The following is a 21,841-nucleotide window of genomic DNA, read 5'->3' on the forward strand; positions in this document are numbered from 1 at the left end:
TTTCAGATGATATATATTTGTGTGATTCTAGGTTTTAATAAATAATTCTGAAACATTTATGCAGCAAACTGTTACATTATTGTTAACGTTATTATATTATGTTGGTTATCTGGTTTATTAAGTGGAAAAAATGTTATTTATATAAAAATAAAGCTTTTAATATTAAGACTTATGAAGGTACTTATTGTTATTTATGTATTAACATACTTCTCAGAGTAATAAAAATATAGTAAATGCCATTATTCATTAATGTAGTAAGGTTCCTTAAATGATTGTCCTTATTGATTAAGTTTGAATTATGGGCGGTTTTCACACCGCGATAAAGTGGCGACAACTTTTTTTGGGCCAGTGAAACCCCTGAAAAGCGTTTTATTATGCTATTTGTATTTGTCTGCGGTATTGATTTTTACTGGACAATAAACTATAAATGTTTCTTTTAAACCTCAATAGCTTATTGGTTGTTTGTGGAGATAAAGTATTTTAATGCAACATATGGATTCCTTGTGAAAAAAACATCAAAAAAGTCACCAAAAAGTTTATTATAGACAAGTGAAAAGATTGCATAACTTTTGAACTTATATCTTTATAGTTAAGATATTTTTAAAATTCAAACTAATTTAAAAACTGCAAATCAAGACCTACAGTCTGATTATGATCATTTTGCACATCAACATGTTTGAAAAAAATCACTGTGGTTGCTTAGTAAAAAGAACTTCATACCATGACATTTTTAAAATGAGTGCATATTTGGTCACCCATCTTTTTTTTCCGTCCTCCAACCCGACACTTTTAGAAAAAAAATCTGAAAATCATTTTAATAAAAAATGTTGGCCTAATACTCGAGCTAAAAAGACCATTGAAATCCAATACTCACAAAGCCAAATGCACCATTTGCAACCGATTAAGCAAATTAATAACAAATAAAAACGAAGTGTGACGGAAAGACGGACAGACGGAGGGACAGTCCGAGCACTATATGCCCTCCTCGGGGGCATAAAAAAGAGCTGTCACCATAGGATGACATATGCCACCTATAAACACTTTGATAGAAGTTATGAGCATTTATCTAAACCTAAATGCAGATTTTGAAACCTAAACGCGGACCCTAAGTTCAAGGTGAAGGTCACAGGGGAAAATTTTGTGTGCGTATGGAAAGGCCTAAGTATACCAAATATGAAGGTTATATCTCAAGGGACATAGAAGTTATGAGCATTGTTCGAAACTTGAACGCAGATTTCGTACCCTAAACGCGGACCCAAAGTTCAAGGTCAGCAGGGGTGAACAAATTTGTGCGTATGGAAAGGCCTCGTCCATATACACATGATTACCAAATATGAAGGTTATATCTCAAGGGACATATAAGTTATGAGCATTTTTCGAAACTTAAACGCAGATTTCGAAACCTAAACGCGGACCCTAAGTTTAAGGTCAAGGTCACAGGGGTGAAAAGTTTTGTGCGTATGGAAAGGCCTCGTCCATATACACATGCATACCAAATATGAAGGTTATATCTCAGGGGACATAGAAGTTATGAGCATTTTTTACGAAACTTAAACGCAGATTTCGAAACCGAAACGCAGACCCTAAGTTCAAGGTTTAGGTCACAGGGGTGAAATTTTTGTGCGTATGGAAAGTTCTTTGAAACTCTGCCGTACACTTTAAACACTTTTTGTGTACAGTACCATGAAATGGCAACAAAAGTTAACAAGAAATGGTTTAAATAAAAAACAAGGATTGTTAAATCAAGGTAAATTGTTAATTAATATCAATGAGTTCTATTAACAAACCAAAATCTCCTCCCCAAAAAGTTACTTGCATTTCCAGTAATGGTTACCATTATCAATTTTTCAAATTTCAATCTGAACAACTAAAAAATCCCCAACAACCTACTCTCTGATCTTTAAAAATGAGCTCCAGGTCTCCTTGTACTATGCTCTGGGGTAGGTTGCTCACAATGCAGGTATAGGGGGGCTCTGTAGGCAGTGGTTTCCTGCCACCATCACCATCTCCCATGGCACCTTGTCCACCCCCGCGGTAACCGCCTCTTGACTCACCATGGAAACCACCACTGAAAAAACAGAATTTGTTTGTTTAAAAAGTTACTGTAATTAATATTTTTACTAGTGGTATACATGCATAATCAACTGCTCTTGCACTAAAAAAATTGACGAAAAGTGCTATCTGGTTGTTTTACCATTGACAGAAATTTGCAAGGCTTATAGGGAATGCATAGGGATTTTTTTTAGAAAAGCATGAAATGTTTTGCTTATACATTCATGATTGTCATATATGCAATTTTCAATTCTGGGATACAAATGGCAACAAAGCTTTTTTCCTTGACAAATACCATTAGGAACTGTTGAATCGTGTAGTTCATGATATTCTTTTCCATCCCACTTTTTGACTCTCATAGTAAGGGCTGTTGACATGTAGTTATCACTTCTGATAAAATATTTTAGCCTTAGTATAAATAGCTTTAACCACATGATTTTTCAAACCATTGAAATAGAACAATACCTTACCTCAATAGTTAAACAGTGTTTTTACCCAAAGTATCACAATCACGTGAATACAAAGATTGCCAATTTGTCCAAAAATACTCCTGGGGCTTTTTGTTCATTTGGGGAAGGGCCGTGCTTTTCATTTTTGGAGAAAAAAATATCAACAAAACTGCAAAAAGGGGAAGAAATTTCCCAAAGAAAGCTTGAAATTTAGGAAAAATTGCATAATTTTAAAGAAATTATCTTAGGGGAAGGGGCCTTTCTCTTGAGGGCAGGGGCCTATATAAGGCCCTTGGTAAAGAAGGCAAAAGACCTCACTCTTGTTCGCAAATCGCTGCAAGAGACTTCCACCAGTTGTAAAATGGATTTATGACTGCTGCTTTTTGGAGTAATTTAAACCCAGATGTCCACTAACAGAAGTGCTGACAGAAAACAAAGCAGGAAGAGGGATTTTGCTTTCAACAGCGCTTCCACTAGCATTCAAAAGTAAAGTTGGAAGTCCTGACTTCCAAGCTTTAAATTTGGACGTCACAGATAATACAGTTGGAAGTCCCAATTTTATTTCAATGAATATTTTAGTGAACCCTACCGTATGTGTTGATTGCTGGATACATCCCAATAATCCTATTCCAGTATAATTGCGATTGCAATGTTCTAAACCAAAATATGACCTGTATTGACAATATTGTATTGTATCCTCCCAACCGCCACCACGCCCCCCTCGACCTCCGCCCCGCCCTGCCGGCCCTCTCCTCCTCTCCACAACATCAACACGAATGTTCTTGTCTTCAAACAACTGCAAGGTCATCACAGTCAAAAATAGTTAGAAACTGTGATGCTCTTCATTGTAAAAAAAAGAATACCATTAAGGTTACATTACATTATACATATGTCTATCTATACATGTATAATGCAAACATGAATAAAACAGTTTGTAAATATTATTGCAAGATTGACAAACTCAATCAACTGTGCAATAATGCTGTTTGTACTTTTCATCATTTGTGATTTCAGAAAAAAACAATGATGATTCAGTGCAAAAAACATGTTTTGAATTGAAGTTTAGTTATAAATAGACAATACAAAATAATGATCATTTAACTGAATCCAGCAGGAAATATAATATATACTGCCTAAAATAGAGATTTCTTTAAATGACCGAAAATCTACATACAGGTGTTCATCTGCTTATTGCTGGTATACACTGTGCAAAAGGAACCACTATTATATTTTTATAAAAGCATGTTGTGCTCAGGTGAGCTTAAAATCAAACAAAAGCCTGGTATACATTTTGTCATAATTTATTATCATAATCTTGAACAAATGTTTTGAGAAAGATTTTTGATTAAATGGTATACATACATTACTAATGAACAATCATACAGGCAATAAGACTTAAACACTGAATACTCACAGCATCATCATAGGTAAGAGCCTCTTTCAATGATTCAATATCTTCAAATTCTACGTAAGCAAATCCTTTAAACTGATCTGTTTCCATGTCTCGTACAAGTCGAACATTTCTAACCTGAAAACAACATGCAGAACACTTTAGTTTAATACTATTTTTTTGCATAAAGCTCCAGATACAATGTAAGAATCTATTCTTCATACGGTAAAAACTATTTAAAACTCTAAAAAAAAATTATTGTGCAAAATGCATCTTAACAAGAAATAATTGATTCTTTAGAAAACGATTTGAAAATTACATTTACTAGTGTTTTCTTAGTGAGTTTTATTCAGGTAGAACATGAAAGAAAGCATACGCTAAAATGATTAAATCAGAACAATGCCACATAAATGTTTTTTAATGAACTGCTTGACTTGGCTGTTCCTGATACTGTTGGCGATCATTGGAAATGTTTTTATCTATATAGTGTCCTATATGAAATGTTCAGTCTTGTGTTAAAATAACTCAAAATGAATTAAATAGTTAGTTCAAATTCACAGAAAACATGTATTTTTAACTGTCTTTCACAACATTTAAAATTAAAAAATAACAAGGGCTGTTTGTAAAACATGCATGACCCCCATATGGGCTGTCCGTTGTACTGGCAGCCATTGTGTGAATACGACTTTTGTCACTGTGACCTTGACCTTTGACCTAGTGACCTGAAAATCAATAGGGGTCATCTGCAAGTCACGATCAATGTACCTATGAAGTGTCATGATCCTAGGCAAAAGCGTTCTTGAGTTATCATCCGAAAATCATTTTACTATTTCGGGTCACCGTGACCTTGACCTTTCACCTTGTGACCTCAAAATCAATAGGGGTCATCTGAGAGTCATGATCAATCTACCTATGAAGTTTCATGATCCTAGGCATATGCGTTCTTGAGTTATCATCCGAAAATCATTTTACTATTTCGGGTCACCGTGACCTTGACCTTTGACCTAGTGACCTGAAAATCAATAGGGTCATCTGCGAGTCATGATCAATCTACCTATAAAGTTTCATGATCCTAGGCATATGCGTTCTTGAATTATCATCCGAAATTCATATTACTATTTCGGGTCACCGTGACCTTGACCTTTGACTTAATGACCTTAAAATCAATAGGGGTCATCTGCGAGTCATTATCAATCTACTTATGAAGTTTCATGATCCTAGGTGTATGCGTTCTTGAGTTATCATCCGGAAACCATTTTACTATTTCTGGTCACCGTGACCTTGACCTTTGACCTAGTGACCTCAAAATCAATAGGGATCATCTGCGAGTCATGATCAATCTACCCATGAAGTTTCATGATCCTAGGCGTATGCGTTCTTGAGTTATCATCCGGAAACCATTTTACTATTTCGGATCACCGTGACCTTGACCTTTGACCTAGTGACCTCAAAATCAATAGGGGTCATCTGCAAGTCATGATCAATGTACCTATGAAGTTTCATGATCCTAGGCCCAAGCGTTCTTGAGTTATCGTCTGACAACCACCTGGTGGACGGACGGACCGACCGACCTACCGACCGACCGACATGAGCAAAGCAATATACCCCCTCTTCTTCGAAGGGGGGCATAATAACATGTAAACCAGAAACAGGGTAACACCTGACCATGATTTTGAAGGTTTTATTTAATGTAAAGTATGATTTACAAATAATTGTTAAGTCCCAACATACCATGTACATGTAGGTGTTCGCGTGAGCTACAAATGCACACAATTTCAGAACAATTCTCCTATAAAACTCAAGCTTTGTAGTGGAAACAGTTAAAGACCATGATCTTGACCCACATATTCGATTAGAAGAAATAATGGCCTGAAAACCGGTAATCATCTCTACAGCACTGCTTCAGAAAAAGAGTTGCAAGCACAACAGTAGAGTTCAAAAGCCTTAACTCTTTGAGTGCTGGAACCGAATTTTGCAGGCCTTTGCAAACACTTTGGATCCAGATGAGATGCCACAGAACGTTGACGCTATTCTGATACTATTCTTCGAAAAAAACACAAGAGATGTGTTTGTCAGAAACACGTGCCCCCTAATGCACCGCTTTTTTTTACCTTTGACCTTGAAGGATGAACTTGACCTTGACCTTTCACCACTCAAAATGTGCAGCTCCATGAGATACACATGCATGCCAAATATCAAGTTGCTATGTTCAATATTTCAAAAGTTACTGCAAAACTTTAATATATTAAAGTTTAAAATTTTTGACCTTTGACCTTGAAGCATGACCTTGACCTTGATCTTTCACCACTCAAAATGCTCACCTCCATGAGATAAACATGCATGCCAATAATCAAGTCGCTATGTTCAATATTTCAAAACTATACTGTGACCTTAAAGTTTTGGGACAGAATGACAGACAGACAGGCCAAAAACAATATACCCCGGATCTATCGATCCAGGGGCATAAAAATCGAAGAAAATGCTAATTCTAGAAATTCAGCAGACGACATTTTAGCAGACTACAAATTTTCCAGCATGCAGAGGGTTAAAGGCAGTAAGACCAGCTAATGTCTCAAGACAACAAGAGCTGTCACCATAGGATGACTTATGCCCCCTATAAACGCTTGACAGAACAGTGTTTTTTTTCACCATTTTGGGAATGGGGCCGGGTCCCTTTGAATTGGGAAAAATTCGCAGCGTTTTGACTAAAATTAGGAAATTAGTGTTGTTGTTGTTTTGCTAACAAATGCTTCAAAATTGAGGATACAAGTGTGTCCAGTATTATATTAACTACGGTTGATCTTATATGGATGGGAGATGGACAAAATATTGTTCTAAAAAAAAAAAAAAACACAGTTTTTTTTGTTTGTTTGTTTTTTGGTTCCATTGGGAATTTTTAGCTTCCATTTGGGAAAAATATATACTTTTTTCCATTGGGAATGGGTCCGGTTACCGGACCCGATTTTTAATGAAAAAAACAACACTGTAGAAGTTATGAGCATTTTTCGAAACCTAAACGCAGATTTCGAAACCTAAACGCGGACCCTAAGTTCAAGCTCAAGGCCACAGGGGTAACATTTTGTGTGCGTATGGAAAGGCCTTGTCCATATACACATGCAAACCAAATATGAAGGTTATATCTCAAGGGACATAGAAAAAATGAGCATTTTTCGAAACCTAAACGCAGATTTCGAAACCTAAACACGGACCCTAAGTTCAAGGTCAAGGTCACAGGGGTAAAAAAAATGTGTGCGTATGGAAAGGCCTTTTCCATATACACATGCATACCAAATATGACGGTTATATCTCAAGGGACATAGAAGTTATGAGCATTTTTCGAAACCTAATCGCAGATTTCGAAACCTAAACGCGAACTTTAAGTTCAAGGTCAAGGTTACAGGAGTAACAAGTATGCAAAATATGAAAGCAATATGTCAAGGGACAATGAAAATAAATGGGGTAGTATGAAAACGTTAACATTTGCACGCTAACGGAAACGGCACAGAAACGGAACGGCGACGTGAGTAGGATAGTGCCACTATATATATTTCATATATAAGGCCAGAATTTTTTAATAAAATGATTTTCGGACCCGCCGACTCCAATTTTTGACGAAACCAAACAAAAAAAAAAAAATCTTTTTTTTTCGGATGCCAAACGGTGGCTTTTAAACACGAAACGCTTGCCAAGTTTTAGAAAAAGTTCAAATGAGATATAAATCTTCATAACAAACCCAGTTTTAATTACCCACATTAATACGCGAACCTCCTTCATCGTGTACATGTGCTGGAATTTACCAACAGCTACGCCATCATTGTTTGTGGAAGAAGTTGATGAACGCTATTTTTCATTAATGTAGTAAGGTTCCTTAAATGATTGTCCTTATTGATTAAGTTTGAATTATGGGCGGTTTTCACACCGCGATAAAGTGGCGACAACTTTTTTTGGGCCAGTGAAACCCCTGAAAAGCGTTTTATTATGCTATTTGTATTTGTCTGCGGTATTGATTTTTACTGGAAAATAAACTATTAATGTTTCTTTTAAACCTCAATAGCGTATTGGTTGTTTGTGGAGATAAAGCATTTTTAATGCAACATATGGATTCCTTGTGAAAAAAAACATCAAAAAATCACCAAAAAGTTTATTATAGACAAGTGAAAAGATTGCATAACTTTTGAACTTATATCTTTATAGTTAAGATATTTTTAAAATTCAAACTAATTTAAAAACTGCAAATCAAGACCTACAGTCTGATTATGATCATTTTGCACATCAACATGTTTGAAAAAAATCACTGTGGTTGCTTAGTAAAAAGAACTTCATACCATAACATTTTTAAAATGAGTGCATATTTGGTCACCCATCTTTTTTTTTCCGTCCTCCTACCCGACACTTTTAGAAAAAAAATCTGAACATTATTTTAATAAAAAATGTTGGCCTAATACTCGAGCTAAAAAGACCATTGAAATCCAATACTCACAAAGACAAAGGCACCATTTGCAACCGATTAAGCAAATTAATAACAAATAAACACGAAGTGTGACGGAAGGACGATCAGACGGACGGACAGTCCGAGCACTATATGCCCTCCTCGGGGGCATAAAAAAAGAGCTGTCACCATAGGATGACATATGCCACCTATAAACACTTTGATAGAAGTTATGAGCATTTATCGAAACCTAAATGCAGATTTTGAAACCTACACTCGGACCCTAAGTTCAAGGTGAAGGTCACAGGGGAAAAATTTGTGTGCGTATGGAAAGGCCTAAGTATACGCAATATGAAGGTTATATCTCAAGGGACATAGAAGTTATGAGCATTTTTTCGAAACTTGAACGCAGATTTCGAAACCTAAACGCGGACCCAAAGTTCAAGGTCACAGGGGTGAACAAAATTGTGCGTATGGAAAGGCCTCGTCCATATACACATGATTACCAAATATGAAGGTTATATCTCAAGGGACATAACAGTTATGAGCATTTTTCGAAACTTAAACGCAGATTTCGAAACCTAAACGCGGACCCTAAGTTTAAGGTCAAGGTCACAGTGGTGAAAATTTTTGTGCGTATGGAAAGGCCTCGTCCATATACACATGCATACCAAATATGAAGGTTATATCTCAGTTAGGGACATAGAAGTTATGAGCATTTTTTACGAAACTTAAACGCAGATTTCGAAACCGAAACGCAGACCCTAAGTTCAAGGTTTAGGTCACAGGGGTGAAATTTTTGTGCGTATGGAAAGGCCTCGTCCATATACACATGCATACCAAATATGAAGGTTAAATCTCAAGGGACATATAAGTTATGAGCATTTTTCGAAACCTAAACACAAAGTGTGACGGAAAGACAGACAGACAGACAGACGGACAGACGGACGGTCCGATCACTATATGCCACCTTTTCTTCGAAAGGGGGCATAAAAATCATAAAGTTGATGCTTTTATGCACATCATTTAAGTTCTTTGAAACTCTGCCGTACACTTTAAACACTTTTTGTGTACAGTACCGTGAAATGGCAACAAAAGTTAACAAAAAAAGGTTTAAATAAAAAACAAGGATTGTTAAATAAAGGTCAATTGTTAATTAATATCAATGAGTTCTATTAACAAACCAAAATCTCCTCCCCAAAAAGTTACTTGCATTTCCAGTAATGGTTACCATTATCAATTTTTCAAATTTCAATCTGAACAACTAAAAAATCCCCAACAACCTACTCTCTGATCTTTAAAAATGAGCTCCAGGTCTCCTTGTACTATGCCCTGGGGTAGGTTGCCCACATAGCAGGTATAGGGGGGCTCTGTGGGCAGTGGTGTCCTGCCACCACCTCCCCTGCCACGTTGTACAGCCCCGGGGTAACCGCCTTTTGACTCACCATGGAAACCACCACTGAAAAAACAGAATTTGTTTGTTTAAAAAGTTACTGTAATTAATATTTTTACTAGTGGTATACATGCATAATCAACTGCTCTTGCACTAAAGACATTGACGAAAAGTGCTATCTGGTTGTTTTACCATTGACAGAAATTTGGATGGCTTATAGGGAATGCATAGGGATTTTGTTTAGAAAAGCGTGAAATGTTTTGCTTATACATTCATGATTGTCATATATGCAATTTTCTTTCTGGGATACAAATGGCAACAAAGCTTTTTTCCTTGACAAATACCATTAGGAACTGTTGAATCGTGTAGTTCATGATATTCTTTTCCATCCCACTTTTTGACTCCCATAGTAAGGGCTGTTGACATGTAGTTATCACTTCTGATAGAATATTTTAGCCGTAGTATAAATAGCTTTAACCACATGATTTTTCAAACCATTGAAATAGAACAATACCTTACCTCAATAGTTAAACAGTGTTTTTGCCCAAAGTATCACAATCACGTGAATACAAAGATTGCCAATTTGTCCAAAAATACTCCTGGGGCTTTTTGTTCATTTAGGGAAGGGCCGTGCTTTTCATTTTTGGAGAAAAAAATATCAACAAAACTGCTAAAAGGGGAAGAAATTTCCCAAAGAAAGCTTGAAATTTAGGACAAATTGCATAATTTTAAAGAAATTATCTTAGGAGAAGGGGCCTTTCTCTTGAGGACAGGGGCCTATATAAGGCCCTTGGTAAAGAAGGCAAAAGACCTCACTCTTGTTCGCAAATCGCTGCAAGAGACTTCCACCAGTTGTAAAATGGATTTATGACTGCTGTTTTTGGAGTAATTTAAACCCAGATGTCCACTAACAGAAGTGCTGACAGAAAACAAAGCAGGAAGAGGGATTTTGCTTTCAACAGCGCTTCCACTAGCATTCAAAAGTAAAGTTGGACGTCCTGACTTCCAAGCTTTAAATTTTGGACGTCACAGATAATACAGTTGGAAGTCCCAATTTTATTTCAATGAATATTTTAGTGAACCCTACCGTATGTGTTGATTGCTGGATACATCCCAAAAATCCTATTCCAGTATAATTGCGATTTCAATGTTCAAAACCAAAATATGACCTGTATTGACGCTAATGTGTTTAAGAATTTTATAAACATAATAGTCCGCCATCGTACATGTATGCAAGCGCATATGAAAAGTGAATTTTTGGATGGGCCCATTGAACATGCATAACGGTAACCCAAGTGACGCGATGTGCGAGCATCTAGCACTTTTCATATTTGGTTATAATGACAAATCAATGAGCGACTTTAATTTAATTTATTATTTGTAACTTTACATATTTTACTATAGTTTCTATACTATCTCATTGTGTGCATTAATGCCGATGTATTTCTTCATTTTAAAATACTGCCTTTACCGAGTTGCACGTCTATATTTAGTTACGGCACATGGTCTGTTTTGACAAGCACACTTTCCATGCGTGGAACTTTACTCTGTCAGCAACAATTTTCGAGCTCTTATTAAAACATCTTGTTTAGTGAATGGTGCAGATATGTACAAAGGAACTTAAATATTATTATCATGTGGCTGTATAAAAATTGTGTAATTAAGTTCTATAACTGGACATGATAAAATATACTTGTACTGAAATTAAATTGTTACCGAATACAATTTGTAACAGATATTGTTTTCACAACTTCCTCGCCATAAGTAATTAATTGCTCACCTTTTGCATTTATTTTCTCATTGGGAACAATTGTTGTTAAGTATTTGTTTACCGTAAAAAGGAGTAATGATGATACCCGACACCATCTTTCATGTATTGTTTAATTACTATTGGATATAACTTATATGTTAAAACTGTGATTCCTTGTAAATTAATCTACGATAAACCGTTAAACGCTAACTTCAAGACTTACGTCAATTAAAATTAATGACCGCAAGTTAACCCTGCTCTTATATGCATTCTCGCTACAGATTTGACGATGAACAGCACAGTTTGGCGACTGGAAAGTTACCCAAGAATCTATCGTGGTGCATAGATCTGTGTCAGCAAACATGGCTGTGTAATGTTACTTAATAGACCAGTTTCACAATACTACCGCTGTTGCTATTTTTAGATATCACGTGACACGACAAATTTCAGAACGAGGCTGAACGTGTAGAGATCTTTGGCGGAGAATATCGATGATTATAAACCTGTTTAATTTTATTTATTACATTCGCGATTTTTATGAGTATTGACGCTGGTAACAATAACGACATACATATGCATACGTGCATGTGTTGTTTAGTCAATACATTGATGAGGGGTTATAAAATAAACATTCTCACACCTAAGTCATATTTCAAAGCCATTGACCTTTTCGGCATTATTTTAAGGGAGACAACTCTGAGTGAATTAAGTGAGGTCGGGGGGGGGGGGGGGGGGGGGGGGGTACTCGATCATCTACTGCAGTGCGTCTGCATAGAGTTCTGTGTTGATGCAATTATAACTTCCCAATAATTTGCAGATATAACTTATATGGTATGATTTTTTTTGTAATTTGTTATTAGCTTAGTATCTTTGATTTAATTGTAGTTCATGTTTATGCTTTATTTCGATTTTATTGTGTTTTAAGTAGGTAAAAACGAAACCTGCCAAAAGCGGGTGGGGTATGGAAAAATATATTATTTGTTAAGTTTGGGCAAATTAGAAGTTTGATTACCTTTGGTAAAATACTTTTCTTTGAAAAGAACACTTATTTTAAAACAGATAACTATGCTGTCTTTAAATGTTATTGAATGGTTTATTGTTATAACTAATAGAAACCTTTTTTTTCAGGAACATCACAGTGTCAACAGAAGTCAGAAACTGGAATACTGTATCTCATTCTGCATGAAGCTCAAGAATTCTACACCTGGAATGTTATTAACTCTTGCAATTAATATTATACATCACCACAGTTACATAACCATCTTCTTTGAAAAAATAAAATAAAATAAAGATACTTCAGATGTGTGTCTACTTCTTACCCTTACATTAAAAAATATCCTACACATTCAGAAATATAATAAAATGGATGGTGGTTTAAGTTGCTACACATCCAATGTTGTCATGTAGTCATTTAACATAACATGTGATGTGTTGACATGACTATTAACACTGCTAAGAAAACATTTACTTCGAATTAAATAAAGTGTCCCTGGTCAAATGTCCATTTGCTAAATATCCATATTGGTGAAACTTTCAGCAGTATCACAGTCATCCTTAACTGGTTGTTTGTTGGGCTATCCCCATTAACTACCCGTCATGGCAGATTTGTTCAAAACAAGACAAGTATCAATGCTTGAAGAATTGTTATTGCTTTTACAGTCTTGACGCTAACCCCTAGCCCAACAGCCCGGGGCTAGTGAAATGTATTAAATTTGGGCTATTAAAATTTCCTGATTCATATAGTCGGGCTAGTGGGTATTTTAATCTGTTCTATTAATGCATAAAGATTCAGGCTAGTTGTTCAAAAATGCTAAAGTGAAGACTGCTTGTATATCCTGGTTAGTCTGAGACATTCCAACAAGCAATAACTGTGACAGTCCAAATACTTGCTCATTAAAGTGTGTATAAATTTTACAGGAGCTTGTGTGTGTGTGTTTGGTACAAGCTCATCTCAAAAACTGATTCACTATTTAGTGTTTAACCTAATAGAAGTAAAACCTGACTGTAAAATGAATACTATCATTATAAAGATTTTGTTGTTGGGATGAAATATTATAAATTGTAATCCCTATGATTAACACAGAAAACATGAACCCAACGCTAATTCCTGTTGATGTAGCAGAGTCAAAAGACCTGGAAGTATAGATGGTTAATGGATGATGTTCATTATGAAAGTACTAGTAGGTACTAGTTGGTTTGTCTGTTTGATACATCTAATAGTATATTTAATTTTTTCATTAATAATATGGGGTTAACTTAGTTATCCTGCTCAGTGGTTGAATCTTCAGGAAATGTTAACATAAGCACATACATTGTATTTGATACATGTATGTCGGTGACCCTCGACTGCAATTTGGGTTACAGACAGGGTAGCCTAAGGTGTAATTATTTCTAAGAGATGAACCCGAGTTGAGGCTTAAACTTACCAACCCATGAGCGAGTCAGAGATCAGCACTCTACCGGTTTAGCTGGCCGGGGTAAGCTGTCGGTCAAAAGCTATTCATAGCTTAAGTTATAATGTTAGTATACCATACCGACAATAAATAAATATTGATTTGATTTGGGGGACTTACTTTTGCTTAATAATGATCTTAAATAATATTATAGTTGTCAACAATATGATTTTTATGTATTTTAAAAACACAACAAGTTAGGCTTGCAACAGAACTTATAAAAATATATGGATTATTATACAATTTACAAATCAAACATATTTAACTTAAATTAGGCTTGCAACAGAACTAATAAAAATATATAGACTATTAATTTATTATACAATTTACAAATCAAACATATTTAACAAAAAAGTAGTCTTAGGTTTACTGAAATGTGCAAATACAAATTGGTTTTCATTTCTGAAAATTTAGAAAAATGAGCTAATATAAAAAAGGTTTAATTTTAATAAGTGGGTGTGTTTAAATTAACTTGCACTAAAAAATTATAAGAGTCTGGAGTTGTTTTAATTTCTGACAGGTTTCTGCACACCGTACAGTAAGGTGTGATCATGTTATTTTTGTCAGTAGTTAATTACGGCGCCGTTAATTACAATGGTACTGAACTATTATCGAGCAGATGGTCGTTGAACGTTATAATAAAAATAAAGATTGCTTTTTTTAGTTACAAATCGGCAATTTATCGCTTTTATTTTATTTATAAAGTCAATATAGCGGATAGGTAAGGTGTGTATACTGTAGAGCGAATACTGGCAGAACCCCCCCCCCCCCCGAACCCTTAATCTCGCGTTATCTCGGCAGTCTCGTTACGCGTGATTTAACAATGTCGAAATCGTGAATAGTATTTAGTACCACTAGCATATATATTATACGTGTATATACATTTTATTTAATCTTGATTCAAATTCAAGATACCCATTGTCATCAGAGCAAATGTGATCTGAAAAATAAACATTAATTGCTAATTGCACAAAAAAAAGATATACACAAGTCGTTTAACACAAAACGTTATTAAATAACTTAAATTCTCAAAGGTATGTTTGTTGGCCTGTAATATTTTTCACGAACGATCGAACGTGTAAAATGTGTGTGGACTCAATCATAAGAAAAAGCAATAGAAAATGCAAAGCACATGAACTATTTAAATGTTATGTCATTTTCTTTTAGCTTTAAGTAATGTTCTTTTACAGTAAAAGACAAGAATTCTTTTATACGGGTGAAAAACAACAATCGTGGAGCAAACTGAACCGTCTATGCATGCACCTTAATTTCTCTTAAAACGTGATTATGGGTGATATATATATATATATATATATATATATATATATATATATATATATATATATATATATATATATATATATATATATAAAATGTCACTTCGTACATAAATCTCTTTTGTGTGTGTGTTTATTTTTCGGAAACATTCTTTAACCCCGTTGTGGTCAATGAAAATGCTTGTTTTAATTGTGTTCTTCTATACACTAACAAACACTCTTTATAAGACTATGTAATGACTGAGTTTTATTTTAGCGGTACCCGCTAAATAGGTTTCGTGTTTAGCATAAAAGTTTATAAATTTTCAAATGTATTTAAAAGTATTAAGCACTTAATTATGTATTCGAAAATTCTTACACAAGGAAAATCGTTTCTACGCTAATTTTGACAAGGCGGACATTCATTAATATGTTGTTTTAACTACCCGGACATTCATTACCACGCTATTTAGACATTCCGGACAATCGTTCCAACATTATTTTGACAGACCGGATATATACTCCTACATAGTTTTAACGCACGGATTTCTGCAAGGTTTGTCAAATTACAGATCAAAGTGTAAGTCGATATATTCGAATATATTTTAACGTTACTATTCTCATGATCACGATAAAATCTTACAACAATATAAAGTAGAGCTATAACACAAAATATGAGAATTTTTTAAAAACTATTTTCATAATGACACATTAAAATACCGGATAAAATGCCCAGAGTGTCATATTATTTTGTTAAAATGTGATAATAATGACCGGGATATCAATTATTCAGGAACGAATCTCCGGGCTGTCCAAATAACGAAGGAACAAATGTCTGGGCTGTCAAAATTATGTAGGAACCATTATCCACATTGTAAAAATAACGGTGGCATGAATGTTCAGGTTGTCAAAAAACACAGGAACAAATGTCCGCCTGTGTGAAAAATAGGCTAGGACGAATGTCCAGCATTCACTGTATTATTATGATTACCTGGCTAATATCTATACAGAATTTCATTTGAGTATTTGGCATTACATTAGTCTTAGAAATGACTACGTAATACTTCTACCACGAAAATACATTGGGGTACCATACATGGTTTTCAATGACCAGGCATCTACCACAGGTGGTATATGACACCATGCTGTTATTTGTTTTTGTCGGCACATTATCTGATCATAACGAGATAATGGGATTATCCGGAACACAGGGGTTATTAAACCACAGATGTATTAATAAACAAGATAGATCTTTATTCAAACAGCGCGATAAAAAGCTCTAACAAAGCGTGTCAAATGTGTGAAAAAACAAGAAGAAAAACAAGCACTTTGATCAAAACAATTTATTTAATGTTTTGACGCTAATAATGTAAAGAACATATTTATAACGTATTCTGACATTGCCATATTGTGTTTTTTAAATCTGTAGTGGGGTAGGGGTTCAAATAACTAGAAACGCCGCCCAAGGTTCGATATTTATGTGACTGTCCGAATGTATATCGGAATTCTCGTATATATGTATTTATACATATAACAGAACAAAGAAACCTAAAAAAAAAACACAAAATCACACAATTAACACATTTCACAACCTTCCAAACATAAATACATTATTTCAAAATAATATTGAATTCATTTTCATTGCAGATAAATAAATGCAAATACAAATAACTTCAAACTCACCAGGTTGGTAGAATATAATCAAATTTGCAATACAAGTTTGTCTTGCGACAGCTAGAGAGCAAAAGAAAGCATGGTCGGTAATTTTCTCTGAATTTCACAAAGGGTTTTGGAACTGACCAATAAGAATCTTGTTTCTTTGAATTCTCTCATTCTCACTGGACAAAACATATATGACATCACGGTACATGGTTGGACGCACACAGGACAAGGGACTGAATCTCACAAGAGAAGCAAATGGACACCTACAAGACAAGGGGCATAAACACTAGTACAGACACATAGACACATGCATTAACACAGAGTGACCTATCCTACACAGTCCCTCCCTTCTTCAAAATGTCTCCAGACATTTAAACTTTAAAATAACTGTTTCCAAAACAGGAAGTATTTTATAATTACCACCATTACAACAATTACAATTTAATAGAAGGCACGAACTTAGTGAAAGATAAATAGGACAGGCGTAACTGAAAAAACAACATCGAACCTCGAATAACACTTAACACATAAATGATACACATAAGTACGCAGTACTATTATGAAAAACATAATAGTCAAAGGGGAGTAACTAATGTTAAACTTAAATGCAATCTCTAGAAGAGTTGCCTCCCATGTAACATGGCCTTAATTCATAAAGAAACAAGGGACAAAATTGTCACAAAACCAGGTTTTCATTTTGAAAAAAAATCTGATAAAGGGAGACAACTCAAACTGAAACTTTTTGAAATGAACAAACAAAAGTTACCCCCTTTGTAAGTTTATTTTAAAATAAATCTATTTTTAGTCGTGGCGACCTTGACATTGGAGATATTGACGTGATTCTTTCGTGCGACACACCGTCCCATGATGGTGAACAAATGTGCCAAATGATTTTAAAATCTCATAATGAATGACATAGTTATAGCCAAGACAAGCTCATTTATGGCTATTTTTTACCTTTGAACTCAAAGTGTGACCTTGACCTTGGAGATACTGACGTAATTTTTTCGCGCGACACACCGTCTAATGATGGTTAACGAATTTGCCAAATGATTTTAAAATCTCACAATGAACGACAAAGTTATGGCTCGGACAAGCTTGTTCCGCCCGCCCGCCAGCCAGCCAGCCAGCCCGCCCGCATTCGCCAATCTAATAACCAGTTTTTTCCTTCAGAAAACCTGGTTAAAAATGTAACAAATGAAGACAAAATTAGAAAAAAAAATAAATTATAAAAACTTTAATCTGATGCACAAACCGACAAAAGTTTATAACAACATAATATGGATTTCATACAATTCAGATGAACAATTCCCAAATTAAATATTATTTTAATGAAATAGACAAATGCAAATAGTTATGGTGTCTCAGTTCAAAATCATTGAACAAAAAATAATAAACTTTCACCACTTTCATTAAAGAATGATACAATTTTTGTACAATATTTACAATTTAAGAGACATCTATAACAATATATTGATTTATTTGGAGCTGTTAACATCTTTTTTCAAAGATATTTCCCAAATAAAGTAGAAATTGACCTTGAAACAATTTTTAGATCAAGACTTACAAAAAAAATTGTTGCACATACAAACATGACAATTTAATGATTTCAGAATATAAATGGATACTATATTCTGTATCTTGTAGAGAACTCTTAATATAACCATGGTAACAAACATGGCTCAACTTTCCATTAAAAAATTATTTATTTTTTTTACAAAGCTTGCATTTGTACAAATAATGATATGTACACTTAAATACAAATTTATAAGCAAAAGTGGACTCGGTAGGTTACATGCAACCATAAGAGGTTACAAAACACCAAACTAAAAAATCTGAAATTTGAAACAAAATGGACACATTAAACAAAGTACTTTGCAGCCTGTACAAATTGCCTTTCGCCAAACCGGTCTGGTGGGCGACGTTGGCGTACGTGTCTGTTAGGTGGGAGATTCTCATGTATAGACGGGGTAAGAGAACTACTGCTGGAACTTGATTTGTGGGAGAGAGGTGAACCCAACGGACTGTCTACAGGAGTGGAATGACTGCCTGTGACTGACTGGTTGTTTGGACGTACCTGACTAGGCTGTGGAATAGAACCAGTAGAGTAAGATGAAGAAGAATGAGAAATGGCAGGGGTACTGATGCTGGTCACTGGGCCTGGAATTACAGCAGTACGAGTGTTAGTATTCCTTCTCTGTGGAATCCTATATATTTGTACAACAGAATCAGAACTTGAGCTACTGTCACTATCACTACCAGAATTTTGACTAGGCTTTGAATACGTTCTGACCTTGCGGACAGTTTGTATTTCCTGTTCAGGTTCTGGATTGGAGACAAATGGTAGTAACATGTTCCTGTGCAGAGTTCGAATAGGTCCCTTGCGGTTCTCTCTCTGTACTCTGTACACAGGCTGGCTTTCATATGGGATATCTAGAACAATGCAGGGTTCTCTCTCCCATTTGTCAGCCAATTTATGTCTGCCTTGCAGATTGACTTGTCTAACAAGTACTAGATCATTAATGCAGATCTGATTCTGTTTAACTTTACTATCATACAGAGCTTTGTTTTGTGCTGCACGCTTTTTGGCGCAATCGCCAGCAACTCTGTATGCGAATTTGAGGCGTTCCTGCAATTTTGAAATGTATGCAGAGTGACATGCCTCTCCTTCATTTCCTGGGGTTGTGCCAAGATATGCATCAACCGGTAATCTTGGGTGCCACCCGAACATTAAGAAATGTGGGGAATACCCAGTGGAGCTGCTCTTTGTAGCATTGTATGCCTGTACCAATGAAGAGATGTAGTCTTTCCATTTTGACTTCTTCTCATCACACAGAGTTCCCAACATGCGGAGCAAGGTACGGTTAAACCGCTCTGCTGATGGATTACCCATGGGATGAAAAGGTGTGGTCCGGGACTTCCGAACATTTGCAAGGTTGCAAAGTTCTTTGATGACCTTACTCTCAAAATTTCTGCCTTGATCAGAATGGAGTTGCTCAGGAAATGAATATTGGGCAATAAAATGTTCAAATAAGGCTTTGGCAGTTGTGGTCGCCTTCTGATTGCGACAAGGGATTGCCTTGGCATAACGGGTAAAATGGTCCGTTATAACCAACACATCCTCAAAACCACCTTTACATTGGTCAACTTTGAGAAAATCAATGCAAACAAGTTGCATTGGCCTGGAGGTTTCAATTGGAACAAGATTCGCAGAAGGAACAATTGGTGTTTTCCTGCAAATACAACTCCTACAGTTAGAAACATGGCTGTTAATGCACTGTTCCATGCCTGGCCAATAAAAACGCTGTCGAGCAAGCCATAGAGACTTGTCGCGCCCTGGGTGGCCAACATCATCATGCACACCCCAACATGCTATTAAGCGATACGAGTATGGCACCACGAGTTGTCTGACTTGTTCACCATCTAATATGGAATTGCGATACAAGACTTCATTAATAAGTGATAAGCGATCAAAATCCCTAATCAATGTTTTGACACTGACTGATAGATCCTTAAACTCTTTAGGTTTTGTACCACTATGAACCATGTCAATGACTTGTGAAATGTCATGGCGCAGGGCCCTCAATCTGTCAAATCCACGGCCAAAATTCATCCGCATTCCCCCCCCCCCGAAAAGTATACTTTTTTCCCTTTTTTGGGGGAAAAATTCCCTCTAAAAAAAAAATTTTTTTTTTTTTTTTTTTTATAGATAGATGTCTCATGATTATTATATCTCAATTCTATTTTAATTTATTCTTGTCAAACATACTAAATTATGAAATAAGCAATGAATATAGTGCAAACATGTACAAATGTAATAATTAGATAGTAAGGAAAAAATCCCCCAAAAAGGGAAACGCCGCAAAAATTCCCCCTGCTAATGGGTAGCGACCCGCTTCCCCTAAAATGGATTGAGGGCCCTGCGTGACGGTTACCTGACTGTTCTTTTGACCAATCAATTTGGTTTACTATACTAGCCGAAGGTATTGCATCCACAGTAACCATCTGTGAAGCACACATACCTGCCAGACGTTCTACGGCTGGAAGCTGAAAAGAAACAGACTCACAAATAGCTTTAATAGCATCAGAGAACAACTGTGGTCTGCGGCTAAGACCATCGCAATCTGAATTGAGTTTACCAGCTTTGTAGGTAATGTAAAAATTGTACATTGATAAAGCAGCGACCCATCGCTGACCGGTAGCATCAAGCTTTGCTGTTGACATGACATATGTTAAAGGGTTATTGTCAGTTGTAACAGTAAATGTTGTGGCATACAAATAGTCATGAAATTTGTCTGTTATAGCCCATTTCAGTGCATAAGCTATAACACGCTCAGATGAGTTTTCCTGTTGCTGTAAAAGCACAGCCCCTAACCCAGTACCAGATGCATCAGTATGCAGAATGAAGGGTTTCGTGTAGTCCGCAAAGGCTAGTACAGGGGGAGAAGTTAATTTGGACTTGAGTGTGTCAAAGGAGACCTGCTGGGCATCGCCCCAGGACCAAAAAATGGGGTTTTTCCTTTTACTTTTAGTAGATGGACTGTGCCCTTCTAAAAGAGAGTTTAGTGGCTGGGCAATTTTGGCATAGTCTTTTATGAAACGCCTGTAAAAACCTGCAGTTCCAAGAAAAGATCTTAACTGAGTAATGTTTGTTGGGACAGGCCATGAAGTAATGGGAGATGTCTTTTCAGGGTCAGTTGCAATACCTTGTTTTGAAATAATGTGCCCCAGATATGTCACAGAGTTGTTGAAAAACTCACATTTAGCACCTTTAAGCTTTAGGCCATGCGCCTCAAGTCTCTGAAAAACGGAAGCTAGTCGCTCAAGGTGGGATTCAAACGTATCTGAAAACACCAAAATGAATGTCATCAATAAATGCCAGGCACTCATGTAAAAGTAAACCACTCAAACATTTTTCCATACAGCGCTGGAATGTTGCGCCTGAATTCACAAGGCCGAAAGGCATGCGTTCACACTCATAAAAACCTAAGTTGCCAACAGAAAATG

General features: G+C 35.8%; 2 protein-coding genes and 1 long non-coding RNA gene across 20 annotated transcripts in view; 2 read left to right on the forward strand and 1 right to left on the reverse strand.

Annotated features, from left to right (window-relative positions):
• Nucleotides 1-21,841, reverse strand: part of LOC127865197 (eukaryotic translation initiation factor 4H-like) — a 394,459-nt gene that overhangs the window by 298,946 nt on the left and 73,672 nt on the right. For 6 of the 8 annotated variants that reach the window (XR_008042517.1, XR_008042518.1, XM_052405185.1 and 3 more), the window contains exons 2-5: nucleotides 9,608-9,779; nucleotides 3,916-4,029; nucleotides 3,173-3,297; nucleotides 1,891-2,068 (exon numbers count right to left, since the gene is read on the reverse strand). The exons of 1 other annotated variant lie outside the window; for it this stretch is intronic. Coding sequence is in view for 5 of the 7 variants with exons in the window: in XM_052405185.1 (XP_052261145.1) it covers nucleotides 1,891-2,068; nucleotides 3,173-3,297; nucleotides 3,916-4,029; nucleotides 9,608-9,779 (589 nt within the window). In the remaining 2 variants the exon portion in view is untranslated. The remainder of the gene's footprint in view (nucleotides 1-1,890; nucleotides 2,069-3,172; nucleotides 3,298-3,915; nucleotides 4,030-9,607; nucleotides 9,780-21,841) is intronic. One more of the 8 variants, XM_052405186.1, reaches the window with a different exon arrangement.
• Nucleotides 1-21,841, forward strand: part of LOC127865166 (myb-binding protein 1A-like) — a 277,075-nt gene that overhangs the window by 61,395 nt on the left and 193,839 nt on the right. The window lies entirely within an intron of this gene.
• LOC127865266 (uncharacterized) lies at nucleotides 12,198-12,748 on the forward strand. Its single transcript, XR_008042556.1, has 2 exons — nucleotides 12,198-12,294; nucleotides 12,592-12,748. It is a non-coding gene; the product is annotated as an uncharacterized LOC127865266 (long non-coding RNA).

The sequence above is a fragment of the Dreissena polymorpha genome, chromosome 1, assembly GCF_020536995.1.
Source record: "Dreissena polymorpha isolate Duluth1 chromosome 1, UMN_Dpol_1.0, whole genome shotgun sequence".
NCBI lineage: Eukaryota > Metazoa > Mollusca > Bivalvia > Myida > Dreissenidae > Dreissena > Dreissena polymorpha.